This window comes from Ostrea edulis, chromosome 3 (genome assembly GCF_947568905.1).
Source record: "Ostrea edulis chromosome 3, xbOstEdul1.1, whole genome shotgun sequence".
Classification (NCBI taxonomy): Eukaryota; Metazoa; Mollusca; class Bivalvia; order Ostreida; family Ostreidae; genus Ostrea; species Ostrea edulis.
Window position 1 is genome coordinate 58,836,415 of NC_079166.1, and position 26,031 is coordinate 58,862,445.

Here is a 26,031-nt window from a genome sequence, read left to right on the forward strand (position 1 = left end):
ATGAATGATATCAGAGACAGTGTATTGACGTTAAAAATATTATAATAAGATACCCGTTATTTCAGTAGAAATACTACATTTATCGCCACAATTACCATCATGTATTGTTTCAGTTCAAAAATATTATTTTAAGATGCAAGACGTTTCGTTGTATATTTCTATTGGTAGCCAAGTTATTTCGCGTTATGTCTATGAAAGTTGAAGATGTGCGTTTATCAATACAAATACTCACCTTTCTCTTTGTAATCACATTTCTAAGTTGACAAGCCTTAGACAGCCTCCTCCAGTAGTTTTCCTTTCTTTATCAAAGCTACACATTTACCACATACATTACATCATCGTTGATTCTTAGATAAGTTTTCCATATCATCACTGTATATTGAAAATACGTTTGTTGTATGTACAATTAGACGAAATATCTTTGCTTCCTCAAGATTCATTATCTGCCATGGTGTTACCCGCAAAGAAGTTTACATCTTTTATCTTGTGAATTGTTTGATTTCTGCTTGACCCTCAAGTGAAACAATATCCCATTTTCTCTAATACAGTATTGTTACACAAGGTTCGAAGATAATTCAAAGAATGAGATAATCATCAATTCATTTCATTCGTCTAAAATGACGAAAACTACCTTGTTCTTCAATTATCTTCGGCGTACAATTTTATAACTTTTTCATATCGTTAGAATTTGTGTTGTCAGTTTCGACCATACTTGATACAAAATATGTGTGTCTAAACTGTAAGAAGGATTATATCATTTCTAAAGCAGAGGTACATGTACATGTAGAATTCACAAAAAAGCATTAACATCTATTTCAACTATGGCCTCTGTTTAAACCATGGCTCACCTGTCAAGGGTGACGACGATTGTGTACATTTATAGTACAGGCTGCTCAGTAGGGGCCCTGCTACACTAGATGTCAAAGGTGGGATTACAATAGGTATTTATATTCTTTTCAACATTCTCAAAAACCACATGGGTAGACTTCATCACATTGATATGCAAGCTTCCCCGTGTATTCTAGATTCATCTTTATACACATCTAGGCCCCGCGGCCTGAGCGGGATCACAACAGACTCATAAAGTTTAGAGAGGAGACCAGGGGAGCAATTTACAAAAGAACTTACGACCAACTTTACATACTGGAATTTTCCTGTTTATTGTAACATAATTCACTCAAGTATAAAATACATGTAGTGAAGAAATATTATTATACCCCAGTATGTGAATTCTATGCAACACGTAATCTGATTGGTCTAGATGGTCACACACTAGGGATAACAAAACTTCATATCTCCCTCTCAAACATCATATCTCCCTATCATATTTACTGCTTGGGCAGCCTCGTGCATTTTCCATAAATTTAACGTCAAAGACGGCGAAATGTATTGTGACGTCACAATAAGTCCGAGTCATTCTACTTCCATAATTCGTGAGGCACAAAATATGCTGGTATCTGATACACAGTAAATCGCCTGGTTTGGGTTGATACAAAACAAGCAAGTAAATCAGCATTCAAGGAGAATGGAAATACAAAAACTGGTTATCATATCACTGTATTTCGCTGTTTGTACCTTCTAATTTGTTGAGCCGCGTTGTTACCGTTAGGGTAATCTCATCTACATACATGTACATGTACAATGTATAGATGAGCGGACTCCAATCTCAAATGCAATTTTGTGGTCTTGCTTTGTTTCGGTATAATAAAAAATTTATTGCATGAATGTTCGGGAGATATGAAGATTTATTCACCCAAGAAAAATCATATTCCCCGAGGGCACCATATGATTTTTCTTGGGTGAATAAATCTTCATATCTCCCTCACTATCATGCAATAAATGTATAATGTTGAAAATTAAGTTTCAGAAACGTTTTAATTCCCTCATTTAAACTAATAACTGTGTAATACAATTTAAGACTTGCGAAGTTGTTTTGTAAAACTGGTCTCAGGAACCTAACACGGTTACCAGGGAGTGAACCTAACACGGTTACCAGGGAGTGAACCTAACACGGTTACCAGGGAGTGAACCTAACACGGTTACCAGGGAGTGAACCTGGAACCTGTCGGTTGCTGAGCGAGCGTCGTACCTCAAGGCTACCGCCTACTGATTTAAGGAGATTATAGAATATCTTGTTTTGAGGGACGTCTAATTGAAAATTCACATCCTTGTAGTTATTACGATTGGTATTTCATACACTCCCAAGCCAAACTTCATTTCCCTGTAGTTCCGTTCTGGTTTCTATTGTTGGGTTGTAAACTTTCGATATATACATTACATGAGGATGTTTGCATATTGAAATGACAAATACTGCCCCTATGGCTCTTATTTCGAAAATAACAATAAAAACAATAAACAAAAACTAAACACAAGAATGAAGAAATTGAAGAATAAAAAACAAACCAGCAACAAAAAGAAAAATAAAACACGAAAAAAGTCTATAATAAAATAATCAACCCATATACTGGAAGCAAACATCATTTGAGAATACATGTACATAGATGACTAACTATAAACTTTAAGAGAGAATGGTTCGGAAGGGATACATTCTTATGGTGGCATATTTCTTCCTGTACATGGCAGGTAACTAAGTTGATTTGTCAGTTAAACTATATCTAAAAAGTATTACAAGAGTTTTAAATTAGTACCATTCACTCATCATATTAATTCATGATAAGTTGACATAATCATTTAACAGATCGACAGGGTGATCTTAGAAGTCAGCATGGTTATCTGACAAGACAGTCATAAGCGGCATCATTACTCGTCAGGTAATTATGTTGACTTGTCTAATGAACTTGCGAATGTATCGGATCACCATGCCGCCTTTGTCGAAAAAAATATGTTGACACATCGGTATTAGTTGATGGCATGTGTGTCTACTTGGCAAAATACCGATATCAAGTTTTTAAAGTTATCATCCCACCAGTCGATCGAATGTAAACATTAAAATCTGAAACGTTTGCAATATTATCTGACTACTAGAGGAAGGAATATGCCATCATATGTTCCGCCTATTTTTGAGTAAATGTATCATGAACAATGTCCTTCACTTGCTCAGAATTCCTGACTGAGATAAAAACGGACGCTGATTTACTGAAACATAAGACAACGTTGCTCTTCTGAGATGAAACCCTACGCGTGTCTAATAAAATCCAACATTGATATGGCAAGAGAAAGACCGACACTGATTTACCGAGACAAGAGCCGACTTTCATTTACTGAGATAAAAACTGGTTCTCAATTATTGAAATAAAAACTGACATCGATCTATTAGAATATAAACCGACGCTCACTTACCGAGATATATATTTCTCAGAGAGTAAAGTTTGCTTTAAACGCAGTCTGCATCTTGTCCAATCCTCTTTTTAAGTTACGTTAATCACTGTATCTTATTTCCATTCTCAATGACCGTGTAGCGTGTAACAGCGTAGCGAGACTTCCATCGTCGTCAAAAGTAAGTTTTATAATTTGTTTAGATGTTCGAACGATCTAGAGTGTTGGCCACACGCTACTAGATTTTGATCCACAATCCTACTTCAACCCTGGGTGTGGGTGAAAGCGAGTATCCATATTTAGTGAATCACCCTGTATTTTATGATCGAGTGTTATTTGTGTTATGTATATATATTTCATACCGATTGTTAGGCCGTTCTTGGCACACTGGTTTTGACTACGGATAACTCCTTTTACCTGATCAAAACATAAGGCTTACAACGGACATTCATATGAAGAACCTCCTCTCGCATATCGAATTTGTTGAGAGATAAACGCCATGTGCAGGTGATAATGGATTATTTGCTACATGTATGTGGGAAGTTGACAATGGATTAGTTGAAGTCCTTTTTATCATAAAGTTTAGTTGTTAGTTTTCTGTTAACGTATATCCTCAATAAAAGATTCAAATATGAAGCAGATATGGAAGATTAAGTGATGTCTGGAATATATCGAATCGACCTATGAATATCAAATCGACGTGTGCATTAAAGTGAGCATTGTTGATAGATAAACGTTGTCGATGTTTGAGGATCATTGCTGGGAGTTTTTTCTAATGTAGAAACTTTTAAATAAACTCTGCCTTAATCGAATATAAAAACGGGTCAGCTAAACATTAGCATTATTTTGCCAACTCGAGCAATGTAATGATTATGCTCCATCCTTTAAGTGATCCTAATGAAATTCTTAGTGGTGTTTCATGGAAATTGGGAAATGTTATTCCCACCTCATCTGCACATCCAGGGAACAAGACCAGAGATAAATATATATACCTACAATGGGAGATTAATTGTCCTTAAAATGAAAATATCGAACAGTGACCAATCTCATTGTATACAAAATTTAGAAAAGAACAAAAACACGGGTTGCTGTACAAACCAGAGATACTTGATGCATCTAAGTGCAGGTAGTTGGAGTAAGCATCCTTGTTGATCGGTCACACCGCAGCGAGACCTATATTTCGATGGGATAAACAGAGTAATCCGTAGTCAAAATTAGTGTGTAAAGAACAGTCTCAAATTGGTATGAAATACATCAGACAGCATTCAACTTAATTATTAGACCTCAAATCTGTTAAATTCATCTGTTTTGAAATATGTTTGGAGATTGCTCTTGGTGATAGTTTCATATTTCTAAAACATGAATTATGTTCTTACATAACAAAGAATTGTGAAACAGAAAAGATGCACGAAATAAAGAAAATGAGCTTGGAGACTTGAGCAAGTCTACCAAATTATGAACGCATCTGATGTTTTTGTTTTCTTGAATGACATTCCTGAAATGTTTCACAGATTAACATATATTAAAACATTTCATGCACTATAAGTATACATTTGCATTCACATTGGTAGCAGTTAAAACTACATAATAATTATTTCTTTCATTATAATCGCAGTGTTTGTTGTACTTACGTATTGGACAACCTGTTCGGAAATCACAGGTCTCATTAGAACAATTACATTCCTGTTCACATTTTGCTCCATAGCTTGGGTAGATGCATTTCTTCATACAGCTTATACCAGAAAACCCATCTACACATTCTAAAAATCGATATTATAAAAAAGTTAGATATCATTACAATATTTCATTCCATGGATGTTAGGTACATTGGCATGTTATGCACGGCAAAGACAACTAAAAAATTTAATTGCCTTTGAAAAGTGTATAATACCAACTTTTTTCTAAATCTTTGTTTCAAAATAGGTTGATTTCATGCTGATCACTTTGAACACCGACGTAAAAGAAGAGCCTAAAAATCGGTGATTCGTGTGACTCGCAGATACTGCCTGCAATTATATCACTGTTCGTTATCTTCACCTTCAATAACTGAATATGCATAACAAGAGGATGTTTGTGCATTGAATAATCAAACTATAACCTTACTTGAATATATTCCACATCGACAAGATGATGATTGAATGTTAATAAAAAAATAAATTATGCCTTATGCTCTTCACCTCATATATGAATAAATTATGGGGGGGGGGGGGTAACTCTGGGTCATGCATTTCGGTGTTAATTGCCAAACTTTGTTAATTTATTAGTTTAGACATGGATGTGTTTCATTTGCGATTGATTGTATATTGTTTAACGTCACCATTGCCGGTGAAGGGCTGCAACATTCATATCTATGCTGGTCGTTTACGGCCTTTGAGCAGGGAGGGGTCTTGATCGTGCTAACACCTGCTGTGACACGGGACTTTGTTTTTTTTTACGGTATCATCCGAAGGAACATCACATTTAGTCGCCTCTGAGGACAAGTAAGGGGTACTGAGGACTTACTCTTACCCAAACCCCAAATCCATGGATATAGATACATTTAGTACATCTATTTCAACTGGTGGGAATTCTCCGATAGAGATACAATTAAAATATAAAGATAGAAAAAAAAATACACGAAGGTATGAACTGCAACACTTGAACTGCCATAGATTTCAGTATGCCGGTGTAGAGGCAAATATGGACTCCCATAGAATAATGACCGGGGGTAATTTTACTGCGTCGAAAAATGACCCCCTAGCCGTAAAAAAATTGGATAATTTTGTAGAAAGAAGACCCAGGGATCATTATTTTGCTGTCATACCTGAAAAATAATGACCCCCGTAGAAAAATGACCCCCTTCCTTTCTTAGATTGATTTATTTTAAAGGAGTTGATACGGGTTTTCAGGTCATTATTTACCCAGAGTTATCGTTCCTGCTGCTCCTCTTATCAAATTTATTCCATGTGTAAATTTTGTTTCACGGTTAATAAAATGAAAGTAAGAACTAGTTCATTAAATTTAAGGAAAACCCACTGTAGATTCCATGACCAATTACAACTGGAAAAAACCCGCATATTTCAGCGACGGATCCAGGGAATTTTCAAAAAGGGGTTCTACCATAAATTTAAGTTTTCAAAAGGGGAGTTCCATTCTCAAATGTGTTATTTTTACCTCATTAAGCAACATTTTGTAACGATAGGCAGAGATACAACCTATAAAACCTCCACACCTCCCACTGAATCTACCAATGTATTTATGCTATCTATTTACATGTATAGATCTTGTGTAATCAAACACACACATAAAAAAGAGCTGCGTCTAAATACAATACTTCTTGTGTCACAGAGAGGAGTGAAATCTTCTTAAAACTTATGAATTGACATACATTTTTTGCAACTGAAGTCAATAGCTTATTTCATTTACGCATCATTATCGTTTTTCAAGAATTTTGAAAAATAAGTAAGTGTTGATAGAGGTATTAGTGAGTATGCGAACGATAACTTTGGGTAGACTATAGCATTTCACTGGATAATTTATGCCTATCAGGGGTGTAGGACAAGGGGACGGGGGCACGTGCCCCCTCACTTTTGGAAAATGGGGGGGGGGGGAGGGGCACAAGTGGGTTTGTGCCCCCTCACTTTTTTAACACAATGCTAACATAGATTGATCAGATGAGAATATACCATGGTTAAAAAAATACTCAATTCTAATATGCAGGTTATCAGCACTCAAAGCATTATTTCTTGCATGTACATAACCTATTCTCTCCGTACTACTTTTTTTGGACCAAGTTACGTTTTAAACCGTCATAAAATTGTTAGTTACAAGAAAAATGTTCTCACGTTGAAAACAGTTATATCTCATTTATATTAGAAGGGGATCCCCCATTGCAATGCTCAAAAGTACAGTATGTCGTACATAGTACAGGGGAGTAGGGGAAGGTACAGCCGGGGCATATGCCCCCACACTTTTCAAAGGGGGAAGAAGTATGGTTGTGCCTCCATCCCCTTAAGTAAGGTTTTTTTGTAATCTGATTAGAATGAGATCCCCGATCCGCTCCTTTGCTTTCATATTGTCTCTACAACATAAAAACAAAGGAGGAGATGGAGGATCTCATTTTTATCAGATTGGGATTATTAGTTAGTACCCACAAATAAAACAATTTTGAGTCATTACAGTCGGAAGACCCTCCAGAGGCCATGAATCTTGAATTCTTCAAAATTTTCTTCGGGAGACATGAAAATACATGTACATGAAACTTGATTAATGAAGTCAGTAGGAAATGGCATAACAAGCAAAGTATATAAAGTGTAAAAAAAAAAGTGACAAGGGAAGTGTAAAGTCGAAATAGGATTTTGGAGTGTCAGAAGGATAAATATATTTTTTTGCTTGTCAAGTCAAGATGTGTTTAAGGTGGATTTCTTTGGTGTCCCTAACTATTTTTAGTCCAGCTACGCCACTGCCTATTGTGTTAAATTATCAAAACACCCAAAATAAAACGCCGCACTGTCATATCACAGTAAATGCAGTACATCTGTTATCACTGTATGATACGATATTGTACGATACACAATCATATGGTAACCTACTATTCTGTATATTATATATTTATTACAAATAACATTACATAATTTCATGCCATAATGGTATCATAAGATGTGCCATATACCCACAATCACATCAGCCAAGCAAGTGTGAATGAGATAGGATCAGTAGATTTTCCATATGTATAAACCGCTAAAAATAGTCTCGGAGAAAATCCAAAACAGGCTACATGTAGCTCTATGCTATGCATGTATATTCATAACAACATTAACAATTCAAGTCTGATGAGAAATGTTCTTGACGAGTATTTGTCTGCATTCTTAAGCAAAGTTTTGACGAGTATTTGTCTGCATTCTTAAGCAAAGTCTGACATTTGATATCATACTCCATATTCTTTGTAAAATATCTATAGCTACATTGACTATATGCAATTCTGAATGGGTTAGCATAACACTCTAACCTTAATAACACATGGGGACAAGGATTTCACAATTCTGGTAGTAGCTACTCTGTGTATATCAAATCAATTATGCACTCTGTTTGCATGTTATGGTCCTTAGTGTAGAATAAACTAATACATGTTTATAAATGTAACTATAAATCCCCCTTCCACACCTGAACCCATATTCACTTTATGGCAAGACGATTGCATGTATCTTGATATAACTATACATGTATTTACTCGTACTAACGAATATAACTCGTTGTGACTAAACACTTATTTGGTACGAGTCACTATTTTGTAAAAACAAGTAAATTCTTATTTTTGAAACAAAATTACAATTCCTAATATGTTTTAATCTGGTTACGTTTCATATGAATGATAGATTTACTTATAATATGACAATGTTGGACTGCCTCCCTTATGCATTACCAGATCTAGAGAAATAATCCTTAATAAAATTTACAAGGGGGTCATTATTCTACGGGGGTCATTTTTCTAAACGTGAAATGGACTGATTTTTTGAAAAAGACATTTTTTCTACGGGCAAAAGGGGTCATTATTCTACGTCGAATAATGACCGGGGGTCACTTTTCGACGTCGAAAAATGTCCCCCGGTCATTATTCTACGGGAGTCAAAATTTGCCTCTACACCTGCATGAGTTATCGCAGGTCAATCTTTTTTCAAATAATGAAATAGTTTACAGAATTTGAAGAAAGTTAAAGCCATTAATAACAGATAATAACACAACAACAAAAACTACATATGAATACAATTAACACTAAAACTACAAACGTATTTACACTGAAGACTACATATAAATACACCTAGCACTAAAACTACAAACGTATTTACACTGAAGACTACATATAAATACACCTAGCACTAAAACTACACTAAAACTACAAACGTATTTACACTGAAGACTACATGTTTTAGGTTTGCCAATCAATGATAAGTGTAGAGCGAATTAGGACATTCTCTATTCGTCCAAATGGCTGATCCACAATGTCATGTATATGATTTTGAAGGAATATGTAATAAACTAGTAAACTGTACAGTTGTCTGTCTCATTACTCCAGAAGTAGCCAGGGCAACAACCGTCAGGATATCTTTAACGAGAAAATGTGTAAATTAATCAAGTACTGAGTCTCACTGTTTATCTCAACAACAAAAACTGTCCAGAGTAGCAAATTAAATTCTTACCTTGGGCAATTAGAAGTAAGTGTAATATCACAGAGGTAGAGAACAAAGAAACTTTTCAAAATGGAATACGTTAGTCCCATCTGTAATCTATTAGGGGAAAGTAGCAATATTTGACTTAAACGCGGAAGGAATGGATATTTTTAATTCTGTGTGCTATCATACATGATTTAAAGGGAAATGATTTTACGTTCGAGCGTGGCGAGAATTCCATCCTCACCGAAAGCAAGTTTTTTGACTTGCCTAGATGGTCGAGCGGTCTAGAGCGCTGGTTACATGCAGCTGGGAAACTGGTTCTGTATGTCATGAGTGCTACCGTGGATAGGGGCGGAAATGGGTATCAATAAAATAAAGTGAGAAATTTTATGTGCTTTACATTAAATATGTCTTCACTTAGAGCAGTTATATTAGTTTAAGACTAACCCCTAGTAGACATTAAAGAGGAACTAATTGCACTTGTACTGTGTACCGATCTCCCTGTGTACCAACCTTCACGAGTCACAATAAGAGTCACTCGATGTATTAGATCAAATTTCAAAGTACTATCGAAATTGAATCAATACGCCAGTTTCGAGATAAGAGCTCTCTTGTATAGGAGGTACATTTAGTAGAACTTTGAGGGCCTAAGTGGGACAAAGTGAACCTAAAGTCAGTGAGGAAGACGATAAAATGTATTATTGATTAATTGTATGCAAGGTGAAGATAACGAACAGTGATCAATCTCATAACTCCTACAAGCAATACAAAATAGATAGTTGGGCAAACACGGACCCCTGGACACACCAGAGGTGGGATCAGGTGCCTAGGAGGAGTAAGCATCCCCTGTTGACCGGTCACACCCGCCGTGAGCCCCATATCCTGATCAGGTAAACGGAGTTATTCCATGTATTTAATTACTCCCTGAATACTTATCACCTACTTAGTTTGTGTATCAGTTGAATTCGGGTGATGAATATTCGTCCCACTCCCGCATGTAAACAAGTTGTTTCGCGCCTTACTATGTACGAGAGTTCTTCAAAGGGAAATAACTCTAACGTATCTCGAAACCGACATATTGAACAGCACCTTTGAGAGGCCACCGAAAAATCATATTGCAGAATTTCGCATCTTCAGTTGAAATTTTTCAATTTGTGCTTTTTTATTCTCAAATATTAGCATGGAAACGGTCGAGTTTGGAACTGATTAGTTCAGTATGAGACCTTAGCGTCAGACGTTTATTTCCTTTCATATATTAGGTGTATGGCTGTGATGTATCAAAACAAATTTTTCTGTCATTATTTTTGCACATATCCGCCTCGATTGTTTGGAACGTGCAGAATTCAATCTATTTGGTACATTATCTATTTATTGATCAATGATATAATCTCTTAGGGCTATTCTATCTATAGCTGAAGCACTCCAAAGCATGTATTTTCGCTCCGCAGAGTAGTGCACTGCTTTCAAGAATGTTTATACTTTAAACGGTTATTGGATTATTACTTCATTACATCATAAAATGCCCTGCTGGGGAAACCTCTGAAAAACGCATGCCCCCTCAACATTTCAATCACTCAAGCTACTACTTTAAAACATTTTCTGGATTTAGATCACTATGGATACTGATATATTCAACCAAAATATATTACCAGCATCAAGAGATCAAAATGCGATAACAACTAAAAAAGGCGCTTGTTAGAAAAGGAAATAAAACAATAACTTTATGAAGTCGACACGTCAGACAGCATGTGACCCATTGACAGGTTGCATTGGCAAACTACAGGGGTAGAGTTGTATAACGACCATAGAATTTGCAAACTGCCGACTTTAAAAGACGAGACTGTCGAAACCCCTGCACCATCAACTTGTTTATCAGTAGCTTTCATCGATGTCATGACATCTAAACGTTTGATTTAACAATAAGCTGGGCCTGGTGCAAAAGGTGTTTATAGAGTTTATATTGAATTGATTAACATGTATTGATGTATATAAAGACTGCAATAATTTTCTTCTGTTTTGTTGTTCAGGACAAATGTCTGACCGTTGTTTAACGTGTTTCATACCAATTATTAGGCCATTCTTTAAATATAAATTTTTACTACGGGTTACTCCATTTCCTGGTCAAGATAAAAGGCTTACGAAGAGTTTGATCAGTCAACAGGGGATGCTCAATATTCGAAGCTAGCTGATCCCACCTCTGGTGTGTCTAGGGGTCCGTGTTTGTCCTATTACTGAATTTGCATTCTTTATGCAATTTATGAAATTGATCTCTACTTATTATCGTCATCTTTTTTATTATCATAATAAATTTGCCGATTCGTGAATATTTTGGCACATATATCTACTGTAGATGCTGTTAATTGCTATAAGGACGATTGCTGTTCAAGGAAACTGATACATTTCCACATTTAAAATGTTTCCCTCTTTGCCTTTCCTGATACTAGATGAAACCCCGTGAAAACGCGGGAAATCAGAATTAAATACAATGTAACATTGCATGGAGGAAGGACGTTTGAATGCGTGTTTGAACTGTTCCACACATTAATTGAATGAACGATTTCTTTAATTCAAATGAATTTAAGAAAATATTTGAATAATTCCGTGCATTAGTATGTTATATTTATCGATATCATATACTGCAGTAAATAAAACTTGATTATCATGAAGTCATTTGGAGCTCCAAATCAAATGTTCGTTATGTAACGTAAATGATTATGAATACATATCGGGGTTTTTTCTCGTCAAACGTAATAATCGAATACGTAATGTACTATATTAATGGCAAACAGAAAAACGGCTAATATTATAAACATTGGCGGCCCGATTTCTTGGGACATTGTCAGGTAGTGTACAGCCTAGTCTAAATCATAAATCGTAAACTTCCCAGAACAGTCCCGGACCAATCGATATCTGGCATAATGGACAGTTTTCGATTTATTACTTACTTTCAAGATCTGTGACATCACAAAACATGTTCAACCAAAATTAAAAAAAAAGCTTCTTTGTGTTTATCCATGTGTTTGTACATATCATTAACTGTTAATCAATTATTACAAAAAGTCGCAACAGGACTTCTATAATCAAATTTTAAAAAGTTAAGAACATTGAAAATATCAGAGGAATATTGTATTTAAAAATTCTTCGATGTGTTAGATCGTTGGTCTTGGGAGGGGTGTCGTATATTGAATGGGATATATATAAGTAAAAGGATTATAAATCGTCATAAAATAATAAATATGGGCCTAGTCAAAACAATTATAAGTAAAATTAACACCGAACATCCACATAATTTAATGCTGATCATGTTGTAAACCAATCGCATCTTTTCGGCTGGCCGGGGAGGCCCGATAATATGCGATTGGTTTGACGTTGCCTCGTTCCGTTTTAGAAAGAAGGTGTTGCACGTCTCATGTTAATTTCCCTAAAAGGTGTTGCGTGAGATATCGATAAAATAAAGATATTCGAATATATGATAAAATCAATTGGAACTTACATGTACGTCTTGATTCAAACATTTTTGAAAATAAGTTTAAAAGACGTGTATTAACAAGAATTAGTTAAAATAATTTGAGTTTAAATCAAGCAATAACCGATTTATTTTATTTTTAGCGTTAAAATAGAGGAGTATCCCCGAATTTCAGACGAAAAAAAAACAGCCCCCGAAGTCAATGTAGAATGAGAATAACAAGCGACCAGCAGACACATTGAAGTCTACATTGATATCACAATGCCAAACATACATGTATGTTTCGACCAACCCAACCTGAACCATTTACATAACTGTATTTGGAAAACTATCAAATTCAGAAATATATGTCATCATCGCTGTGAAGTCTAGTTTTATTGCTGCACTTGAAATCACATTAGATCCATCTGGTGTTTTGTCATACTTAAATCTTAATAATGTATATATATTTTCCCTATCGTTTCTATGAGATATGTTTACTAGATCATAAATGTCAGCTCATCCAAAAGCCCCGGAATCACCTCCGCACATTCAAACTGCAATAGATTGAAAAATAAGTAAGTAGTACAGTTGTAACATTTTATGACTTAAGAGCATATTCTTATATCACACTCGAGCGCAAAATCATTTCCGTTAGATCATGTATGATGGCACACAGAATTAAAACTATCCATTCCTTCCGCGTTTAAATCAAATATTGCTAGTTTCTCCTAACATATTACAGATGACAGTAACGTATTCCATTTTGAAGATTTTCTTTGTTCTCTACCTCTGTGATATTACACTTACTTCTAATTGCTTAAGGTAAGAGTTTGATTTGCTACTCTAGACAGATTTTGTTGTTGAGATAAACAGTGAGACTCAGTACTTGATTAATTTACACATTTTCTCGTTAAAGATATCCTGACGGTTGTTGCCCTGGCTACGTCTGGAGTAATGAGACAGACAACTGTACAGGTTACTAGTTTATTACATATTCCTTCAAAATCATATACATGACATTGTGGATCAGCCATTTGGACGAATAGGGCATGTCCTAATTCGCTCTGTACTTACCATTGATTGACAAATCTAAAAACCAAAACATGTAGTCTTTAGTGTAAATACGTTGATAGCTTTAGTGTAGTTTTAGTGCTAGGTGTATTTATATGTAGTCTTCAGTGTAAATACGTTTATAGCTTTAGTGTAGTTTTAGTGCTAGGTGTATTTATATGTAGTCTTCAGTGTAAATACGTTTGTAGCTTTAGTGTAGTTTTAGTGCTAGGTGTATTTATATGTAGTTTTTTGTTGTTGTGTTGTTTGCTGTTAATAATGGCCACATCATGTAATTTTAAATCGTTCGTCCTGATGAAGGGATGGGTCGTCCCGAAAATTTGACAATATGGTTTTTCGCGTCGTTGATTAATTTAGTGTTATATATATATATTTTTTGACGTTTATAATACTTACTGTGACGTCATAGTACTTTCGTGTATGTAGTCGTGCGATACCTTGCTATGAGAGATAAACACGACCGAAGAAGACCGGTAACACGGTCGAAATATGTCTACAAAGTGTTTAGAGTTTTTTCTATATATATATATAAGATATATAACACCATGACCATCATTAACTATACAGAAATAAGAAATAAAACAATAGTGGTGTTGAGTTATAGTAATAAAGTGTAAAAAAAAAAAAAAAAAAAAAAGTACGGGAAAAAATAGTTAAAATGCAGAACTGAATTATTAAGGTAACTCCATACTCGCAGTTTTATCTGATACAAGTTTGAAAAATGTATTTATTTCCATTCATTAGAGTTAAAACTAACAAATTATCAAATAAAATACATATGTCATCACACTTTTTAAGACAAGAGACGTACATAAATAGAATCATCTGTCACCGTCAGAAAATTGCAATTTTCCTTAAACAGCGTTATCAAAATTTCATACAAATTGGTTATGATGATATAGTACCATTCATAACAATTTCATGAAAGTGTATCTTCACAAAAATATACAAAATGTCTGTAAAAATAAAGGAAATATATCGCATAATAGACTTAATAAAGAAATCAATAGAAACAGAGTTATTGCCCTTGGATTCAATATCTTAAAACGTATCATTGATTATTCATCTATAATTTAGACTTTTAAAATAGTTTATCTTTAACAAGATTTTTTTACAATAGCTATCAGGAAAGATTCCAATAAAATTTATGTTCCTATCACCCATAAATGTAAATAAATCATTGATTTTGCAAAATCTAATGACATCACAGGAGGGTGGAATTACTTTAAAATGACCCATCATTAAAACGAATTAATTAACAAACTGCGTAATTATACTGATTAGTTAAGAGCACTTTGGGGTCGTGGCCGTGTAGAGCATTATTAGCTTTAGTGAAAGATTTTCCTTTCAAGTCGTGTAACTCCCCTAGAAGTCCTGGAAGAGTTACTATTTTTATATGACTCGTATTTAGAATAAAGTAATAATAGTCCCCGACAACAACTGCGAAGATAAACATTCAGAAACCCGGAGACAGGAACTGACGTTTTGCAAGTTAAAGACGGGTGAGATGTAAACAACAGTCTCTCAAGATCGTACATACTCCACAAAATAAATCTCCTCTGCAAGTAATAAGTTTGATACCGGCACCAGTGTTTAGAATCCCGACAATTGACCAATGTACAGATTCATTTAAAGTAATGCATTTGATGATTTTTCACTTTGTACTATACGGGATGCTTCCTCTTTCTAGACATCTTATCTCACTTCTGGTTTGTCCAGGAGGCAGTGTTAGCTTTACTATTAATCTTGTATTCTTTGTGGGAAATATGAGATTGATCACTGTTTGTTATCTTCACATTTTCTATAACATTCAATTAATGAGAAATGAATAGGCACATTGCTTGAATTTCAATATAAAAATGACTGCCAGGACAAAAGACCTGCCTACATCAATTTATAATCAATGATGTTATAGTGAGATGTATCTCACTCACCCTAGATGCCTCGGGTGTATAACTTTATAAGAGAGGGATGATGATCATGATGATGTGGGTAAAATGGGATGGGAACTAGATATCCAGGGTAAGAGTTTACTTCACAACGAAAAGATTTTAGCTTCCAACATATAGTAGTACCTCCATTATAGATAAACATGAACACGTAAAATGTTTTGGTTACATGTATGTGCATCACTGTCAACAAAATGAAACATTGCGATTAATTGAAATCCAAGTATCAAAGTATGGGGGTCATATTTATAAACATTTACAAAGTATATACATGCACCCATGCATACATTCAACAAGGATTAAAAAACACTACAACTTTGTCAATTTCATCTTTGTATTTTGAAATTCGTGGGAGTTTTGAACCAGACAATTGCTCACTGAACACACTGTGTTTTTCATTCTGTGAGTCTTTCTTATGAATAAGTCTCTAAGATATAAGACAAGTCTCTAAGATACATGTATGAGAGAAGATATTACCTTAAGTGCAAGGGATGACATTACAATAGTATGATAACGTGAATAGATCTGAAGTATTACAATTCTTAGGTATCTTTTCCACATACAACTCTTTTCAATTTAGCACATCAAACACAGCATTGTGAGCTTCGTAATTTACACTCAACAAACACTTTACTAGATTTTCTTCTTCCTAGTTTTCAACTGTGGCCAGGTGAAAGGTGAAGATAACGAACAGTGATCAATCCCATAAATCCCATCAGCAATAAAAATAGATACATGTAGTTGGGCAAACACGGACCCCTGGACACACCAGATATGGGATCGGGTGCCTAGGAGTAAGCATCCCCTGTCCATAGGACACACTCGCCGTGAGTTATCCGTAGTCAAAATCAGTGTGCCACGAACGGTATAATAATCAGTATGAAACACGTCAGACAGCATTTGATCCAATGATAGGTTGTATTGGTAAACTAGATTGTTATAACGCCCATAGAATTTGCGAGTTTGTGTCCAGAGGTTCGTGTTTGTCCAACTTTGCATTGCTTATAGGAGCTGTGAGATTGATCACTGTTCGTTATCTTCACCTTTCATTCAAGTGAGGTTAAAGTTTGTTAAATCAATGCGCAAATATCTTCTTGTTATGCGTATTCAATTACGTGATACTTACTTAGACAGTATAAGTACGAGTGTTGTGAAATAATTTTTTCACATGGATCCCCGATTTGTAGGCTCTTCTTTTACGTCTGTGTCCAAAGTAATCAGCATGAAATCAACCTATTTTGAAACAAAGATTTAGAAAAAAGTTGGTATATATACTTTTCAGAGGCAGATAATTTTTTTAGTTGTCTCTGCCGTGCATAACATGCCAATGTACCTAACATTCATGGAATGGAATACTGTAATGGTATCTTACTTTTTTATAATATCGATTTTTAGAATGTGTAGATGGGTTTTCTGGCATAAGGTGTATGAAGAAATGCGTCTACCCAAGCTATGGAGTAAAATGTGCACAGAAATGTAATTGTTCTAATGAGACCTGTGATTTCCGAACAGGTTGCCCAATTCGTAAGTACAACAGACATTGTAATTATAATGAAATGAATAATTATTATGTAGTTTTAACTGCTACCAATGTGAATGCAAATGTATACTTATAGTGCATGAAATGTTTTAATACATAATTTATCATGTTAATCTGTGAAACATTTTAGAAATGTCATTCAAGAAAACAAAACATCAGATGCGTTCATAATTTGGTAGACTTGCTCAAGTCTCCATGCTCATTTTCTTTATTTTGTGTATCTTTTCTGTTTCACAATTCTTTGTTATGCAAGAACATAATTCATGTTTTAGAAATATTAAACTATCACCAAGAGCAATCTGCAAACATATTTCAAAACAGATTAAATTAACAGATTTGAGGTCCAATAATTGGTAAGAGTATAATAAGTTCTAACCATAGCCTAGAGTCAATCACATAAGCCATGAAGCCTGACATGTTAGAAAGTTTCCTCTGCAAGAAATATTAAATATCAATGTTGGATTGTATGCCAACATCCCGCCAGCTTTCCCCTTTCTATAGAGCATAACGCAGAGATAACAAGTGCTGCAGAATGTGCTTGGAATTATAAATAGCATTCTGTCAAACATTATTAGTGCTTCTAAATTGCATAATATATTGTATGCACTTATGTTGCCTCACGTCCTACATTTACAAAAAGGAATATTCTCAGGCTGCTTTCCCCTCATAAGATTGTTTAACTTCAACAGTCCTGTTAAAAGTCAACATTATAATGACCAATTTTGCAAATACAACCTGTTATTAAGTTGAATGCTATCTGACGTATTCCATACCAATTTGAGACTGTTCTTTACACACTAATTTTGACTACGGATTACTCCGTTTATCCCATCGAAATGTAGGGTTCACTGCGGTGTGACCGGTCAACAGGGATGCTTACTCCTACTAGGTACATGTACCTGCACTTAGATGCATCAGATATCTCTGGTTTGTACAGCAACCTGTGGTTTTGTCCTATCTAAATTTTGTATGCAATGAGATTGGTCACTGTTCGATATTTTCATTTTAAGGACAATTAATCTTCCACTGTAGGTAGCTATATTTATCTTTGGTCTTTTCTATGGATCTGCAAATGAGGTGGGAATAACATTTCCCAATTTCCATGAAACACCACTAAGAATTTCTTTAGGATCACTTAAAGGATGGAGCATAATTATTACATTGCTCGAGTTGGTAAAATAATGCTAATGTTTAGCTGACCCGTTTTTATATTCGAATAAGACTGTTTATTTAAAAGTTTGCACATTAGAAAAAAATCCCAGCAATGATCCTTAAACATCGACAACGTTTATCTATCAACAATGCTCACTTTAATGCATATGTCGATTAGATATTCATAGGTCAATTAGATATATTCCAGACATCACTTTATCTTCCATATCTGCTTCATATTTGGATCTTTTATTGAGGATATACGTTAACAGGAAACTAACAACTAAACTTTATGATAAAGAAGGAGGACTGCAGCAAATCCATTGTCAACTTCCCACATACATGTAGCAAATAATCCGTTATCACCTGCACATGGCGTTTATTTGTCAACAAATTCGATATGCGAGAGGATGTTCTACATATGAATATCCGTTGTGAACCTTATGTTTTAATCAGGTAAAAGGAGTTATCCCGTAGTCAAAACCAGTGTGCCAAGGACGGCCTAACAATCGATATGAAACAAGTCAGACAGCATTTCACCCACTGATAGGTTGTATTGGCAACCTAGATTGCTATAACGACCATATAATTTGCGAACTTTCTCTTTACACAAACATTCTCATTACTGGTTATCATGAAACACATTTAAATGAATTTTTTTTTTACACTGAAATATTCTCGAGAGGGACGTTAAACAATATTCAACCAACCAACACTAACATATTGTAACCCACATCGATAATTGAAATTCATCTTACCCCTTGATAATTATACTGGTTTTCTGGGGCTCGTTTCGCTTTTAAAAAGCAGTAAATTTAATAGACTTTTACAAGAAATCTACAACCATGTCAAGATTTATTAACATATTTTACATATAATATGGCATTTGTGCTACAATTATCAAGAAACAAGATGTGTTTGTGAAACACACATGCCCCCGATAATGGGCAATTCCGAAGATTTGCAAGGTCACAAGGACAAAATATCTTGGTACTAGTAGAAAGATCTTGTCAGAAGAAATGCTCATGTGCAATATGAAAGTTCTAATATTTACCATTTAATAGTTATGACCAATGTCAAAGTTTTTAAAAGTAGGTCAAATGCCAAGGTCAAAAGGTTTAGTACCCACGGAAAGTTCTTGTCACAAGCAATACTCATGTGAAATATCAAAGCTCTAGTTTTAGCACTTATTGTTCAAAAGTTGCTAGTATTAGCAAGATAAAGTTTTCAAAAAGTAGGTCAAACTCCAAGGTTAAGGTACAGTATAAAAAATGTTGGTACCCACGAAAAGGTCTTGTCACAAGAAATACGCATGTAAACTATCAAAGCTCTAGCACTTACGGTTCAAAAATTATTAGCAAGGTTAAAGTTTCAGACAGAATTACAGAATGACAGACAGGACAAAAACAATACCCCCCCCCCCCGATTGATTGATTGATGTTTTCCGCCACATTCAACAATTTTTCAGTTATCTGGTGGCGCCCAGTTTTTATTGGTGTAAGATAGAACCCAGATACAATGTACCTAGGAAGAGACCACCGACCTTCCGAAAGTAAACTGGAAAACTTTCTCACTTACCGGCGCGAGCGGGATTCGAACCCGCGCCGACAGAGGTGAGAGTCCGTGTGATTTTGAGCACCATGCTCTAACCACTCGGTCATGGAGGCACTACCCCCCCCCCCCATCCCGATCTTCGATCTCGGGGGCATAAAAATCCATTAGCAAGTTCAACGTTGAAACATAAAAGACAGTTTATTCATGTGATATGTTGCACATTCTACTGTCAAATTACCTCCCTAAAACACTCTTCAGATTCTGGAGGTAAAAACGGTATTGTTTACATGATGTCAAAATTTAAAAGTTTTCTCACATTAGGATTGTTTGATTTTATTTCGGTGAATGGTACATATTACAGATTATTTACATTCAAATATATTTTTCACAATTGATGAATTCAATATACTTTTAGAATACAGCTTAATTAGGCCAAGTTTATTATACAGTGACAGTCATGAGTAGTTAAAAGATTGAAGTGAGCTAGTTTCATTTCGGTCTATTAAAAATGTATGCAAGATCTATGGCGTAGTACTTGAAAAGGATGAATATTTCGAGGGGGGGGGGTTACAATTTTAAACAATATTGACCTAAAGCTGCTATTGAATACGGTGAGAGCAGGTACATATACAATCTTTTCCGGGAGAGGTGAGTTGACGCCACATACAATTGTCTCGATCCATTCTTGTAATTAATATATTATTACATCACTGGTGTGTGCCAAGGAATGGAAACTGGAAACTCGACTCAAGAGGATGCTATTTTTAAATTACGAAAACCCAGAATTTTTGTATTTTCTGTTGCACAAAACAAACTCATAATCTAGATCCCCCACTGCTGCAGTTGTAGTATGACGTCAAATCATAGACCGTTGCGGTCTATGATTTGACGTCATACTACATCTGTCATGTTTTTGTCATTGTGAAAAGGTACTTTCCAGATATGCATTATAAACAAGATAAATGGCAAGATTGACATGTTGTGTTTTGTGTAAACGTTTAAATAGGTGTTCTTGCTTTTTGCTAACCACAACGATTCAAAGTAGAGAAAAAATCTTAATTTTCTAAATGTGCTGTCTTTTACCATGACACACAGGACAGACACATGTATCTAACAAATTTCAGTTGACAAGCATTTTAAGTGTCAAGCCATAATGACTTGCAATTATTCCTCCTACTGGCTGAATAAGCATGTGTTTAAAATATGTACCCGGTAAATTATACACCGGAGAATAAAAAAAGTTTTTTTTACTTCAAGTACATATTTCCATTATCATCGAGAGTCCAGGAACAGATATTTCATACAAATTTTGTAAATATAGATGTCTCTAACATGTGAAAAGAATTTTGATTGAATTCTGAGCACTATGCTTAGACTGATTGGTGTATTTTTAAAATCAGTGATTTTTTCGATTTTTTCAAAGTGGAAATGTGTTACACTGTTTCAATACACAATATCATTTCCAAACCCAAAAATGACATTTTAGTTAAACTGGAATGACCCTGAACACATTATTATTTTAATATCTGAACAAGAGCTATAATTATTATTCAAATGTCGGTGATTTTCCAATCAACAATAAGTACAAAATAAGTATGTAATTATCAGAACTAATATGAATGATACATGTATATTGTTATAAATTTTGTAATTAATCAGTTTTCCCCCATCCCTTAAAACGCATTGAAATGTAAGTTTTACAAAGATTTGAACTTTTATAACTTTTCTGTACTTGAGTTGCCAATCAATTTTATTTACAGATACATGTATGATATATAAATGACCCTTAACAAGAATATAGATTTCATTTTTCCAAGGGCGGTTGTAGAATTTAATTATGAAAATCAGTAACCGTTAAAATTCATGCTTTTATCCGTTGTCATGGCAATAATAACCCTAGAAAAATTGCTATTTTTTTTAAAATGGGTAAAACCATTCTGAAACTAAATAAAGTAGACAAAATAACATAGAATATTTACTTACAGGACATATATCCATCTAAAATAGCTAACAATCATTGGTTTTCACAAGATTTTGTACACCTGTTGCTAAGGATATGAATGTCCTTGGATACCAGACTGGTACTGCTTCCATAATCACTTTAGGTTTGTTTTTGTATTCAGTGGGATAAAATCAAATATATATCAGCAGCTTTCGAAAAACAACATTTTTGACTTTCCATGAAATGCTTGCTGATTTTCACTCTTAAATATTTGGCTTCCTTTTGCATGTGCTTATATCTATATATGTACAATTAAGTTTTCCTCCTGTGGCATTTCAAGGTACTCTGCCATGAACAAATTCCGTGCTTCAACTAACCTTGACACAAACGCCAAGAATCACATTACAAATCGTTTCATAATCATGCATATTATCGACAGTTTCTACAAAGTATTACATCCCAGCACGTCAAATCTAAGATTTCGCCATTGAAATACGTTTCATCAAGATGCCAAAATCATCAGCACTCCATTTTTTATCAACAGTGTATATTTTTATGAGTGTGTACTTGAATAAAAATAGATATGATACAGATTATAATTATACAGTAATAATTATATGCCATATTTTGTAGAAAACTCCACCCAATACCCAATTGACACAGAGACAGACACTCACAGTGACAACCATTCTTACCTAAGTATCGCCATCTTAAGTCTTTCGGGGATTGCCATTATCGCCTTTATCGTTTATGGAAGCTTGAAGCTAAAGAATTTTTTTCTAAAACGACAAATACAAGAGCCAGTTCCAGAGGAAAATCATTATCACACAATACTAGATAAAAATTTATGTACAGAAACAAAATTTGAATGACATATCGAATATTTCAAACAGTTATAGTGGTAAAAAAAAATAAAAGTAAGACAAAGAACTCGATGTTGATTGTCAATCTTTCTAAAACAATTCTTTTTTATTGAAAAATGGGTTTAATTCTTTTATTCAAAATCTATGATGTATCTTGCATGTAATAGAAGGAAACATGGAAAGCAAAAAAGAAAAAGACGTTCACAACTGTTGCGGATCCGAGGATTACCACGAATTATTCTGGGGGTCAATAATTCTCCATGTTGTGCAAAGTAGCCAACACTACTCGATAAAGGCAGAATATTACATCAATTAAAAACACATCCTAAAGTTCTAAGAAACTATACATACACTGTAATGTATAATACAATTAAATGAAAAGCGTCGTTTAACAAATTTCATGGGATCAGGAATGGAACCCGTCTGTTTGCGAAGCAAAATGTTTGGCCATTATGCTACCGCGACCAGTCGCCAGACAATGATGTAAAACATGCGAAAAATGGCAAGACATATCACAGTTCGTTATCTTCACCTTTCATCAATACCTTCAGTTTTAGACACATTTAATATACCAGTCAATCAGATGGATGAATATGAGTTACTGTGCCAATACTGGATTCCAAAACTTCATAAAAACCCTTACAGAGAAAGATACATTGCTGGATCCAGTAAATGTTCTACCAAGAACCTATTTTTGCTCCTTAGGAAAATATTAACAGCTGTGAAGGAAAAACGTCAAACGTACTGTGATACATGTGGTGTAAATCAAAGGTGGATCAAAAAAAGAACTTTTCGTAAATTTGAAATCGCAAAAGTTTCTCAAATCAACATCAAAACGTATGACTTTTCAACACTTTACACAACCATTCCTCATGATAAATTAAAGACAACACTTTTTGACATCATAGACAGTTGTTTCTTCAATAAATATGAAAAAAAGGAAATATTCGCATCTCGTGATCAGTCATCCAAAAACAAACTTTGTTAAACACTCCTCTGATTCCAAGCACAATCACTCGGAAGATGAAATTTAACAAACAATATGCTAGAGTTCCTCATAGACAATATTGTCGTAGTCTTTGGTGATCAGGTCTTCCAACAGTCTGTTGGAATCTCCATGGGCATCAATTGTGCCCCTTTGTTAACGGGCTTTGTGGAGGAAGCAGTTGATCAATGTACCACTCGACCAAAGGATATGTGGTCCAGATTGACAGTTGTCAGTAAGATTATTGAACGACATGCTTTTAATTCCTTTTATGAATATTTATCCACAAACAAATTAATTACAGATAGTCAATCTGGATTTAGGTCAAGTCATTCATGTGAGACAGCGTTGAATGGTCTTACTGATAAATGGTTAAAAAACATGGACGATGGAAAGCTTACAGGGGTTCTGTTTATTGACTTGGGTAAGGCCTTTGATACAGTCAACCATGGAGTACTTTTGCATAAACTTATGTCTTTTGGAATTGGTCACAATACTTTTAAATGGTTTCAATCATATCTTACAAATCGTAAGCAATGTTTCAGTTGGAGAGGTGTGTTATCTAGAGAAAAAAGTATATCCTTAGGAGTTCCTCAGGGGTCAATTTTAGGACCATTATTTTTTATTTTGTACATTAACGATTATCCAAAAGGTAATAAACACTCTTCATTTACAATGTATGCAGAGGACACTTCACAGGGCGTGAGTGATAAATCTGTTGGTGTAATTGAATCAAAATTGCAAGCGTAAATCTTCAAAAATCACAATGTATGCTTTATTGGCACGTCTCAAAGGTTACGGAAATGTCGAATGCTAAATATAGATTTTAATGGTGTACAAACTGAATTTGTGAGGCAGGCTAAACTATTAGGTGTTTATATAGATAATATTTTATCATGGGATGCACACGTGGAGTGCTGTACTTAAGAAAGCGAGTTATTTTATGCCACCAAATGCACTTATCAAGGTTTTTAATAGTATTGTTTTTTCCACATTTTACTTACTGCTGTACTGTCTGGTGTAATGTACAAAATCAACTATATTTAGAAAAAATAATGCAAGCTGCAAAAGAGGGCAGCAAGAATACTTTTAAATATTCCAGATATCAGGACCTCTACTGGCTTTTTATTTTCGTGTTTGAACTGGATGCCAATTAAGGATTATTTTATGTTTAGAAATGTTGTCTTTCTGTTCAAAGTTTTAAATAATCAAATGCCAAATTACCTAAACGTGTTTAAATATACAAGAGATGCGAGTTGCCGCCAAACCAGGTTGAATGATTACATGTCTAATTTATTATATTTACCAAGAGCTAAAACTGAAAATTTTAAACGTTCATACAGCTACTCTTCTGCATTCCTTAGGAACAGACTCTCAAAATGTTAGAAGCTCTGGTTCGGTTGGCATATTTAAAGCTGTGTATTTGATGGAATATTTTCATAGAAGTAGCACTTAAACATCGTGCTTTCCTCTTTTTGTTCAATTGTGCCAAATGTAGTTGTGATATGGCACTGTGTGTGTGTCTTATGCTATTTTTTCTTCTTTCCTTTTACGTCATGTATTCATATTTAGGTAAAAATTATATCACTAATTAGGTGTGTCTTATGCTATATCCCCCTCCTTTCCTTTTATATCGTATTCATGTTTAGATACTTATTTTAGATGTTAATTTTATGTTTGTGTATATATTTTAATACAAGACCACAATGGAAACTAGCTATATGCTAATTTGTGTTGTTCTGGATAAATAAAGGCTATTATTATTATTAACTGGACCGTTTTTATATTCTTATGAAATTCGAAAGCTACAGGAGAAAAAAATAATTTAATGTGGCCTTCAACTCGACATTTAGATATATCGACGTTTTATCTAAATTAATAACAATAATTTTCTTTCATATGTCGATTCGATCCCTGTGAACTCGACATATAAGACACAAGAGTCGAGAGTCGTCAATATTTGCTTCGTACTTAGATATTTTAATGAAAATAAATATTAACGGCAAACTAACAATCCAACTTTATGACAAACGGGATATCTAATTTGCCAATACAGCCCATCATTGGGTCAAATGCTGTCTGACGCGTTTGATGTCGATTGT

General features: G+C 34.5%; 2 protein-coding genes across 5 annotated transcripts in view; one reads left to right on the forward strand and one right to left on the reverse strand.

Moving 5' to 3' along the window:
- LOC125673265 (uncharacterized) overlaps window positions 1-26,031 on the reverse strand; it is an 82,769-nt gene that overhangs the window by 10,844 nt on the left and 45,894 nt on the right. The gene's annotated exons all lie outside the window — the stretch shown is intronic.
- Window positions 13,538-25,693, forward strand: LOC130052672 (uncharacterized). Its single transcript, XM_056158359.1, has 4 exons — window positions 13,538-13,695; window positions 13,790-13,848; window positions 17,289-17,417; window positions 22,715-25,693. The coding sequence occupies exons 1-4, from the start codon at window positions 13,616-13,618 to the stop codon at window positions 22,951-22,953; spliced, it is 507 nt and encodes a 168-aa protein (XP_056014334.1). The 5' UTR covers window positions 13,538-13,615; the 3' UTR covers window positions 22,954-25,693.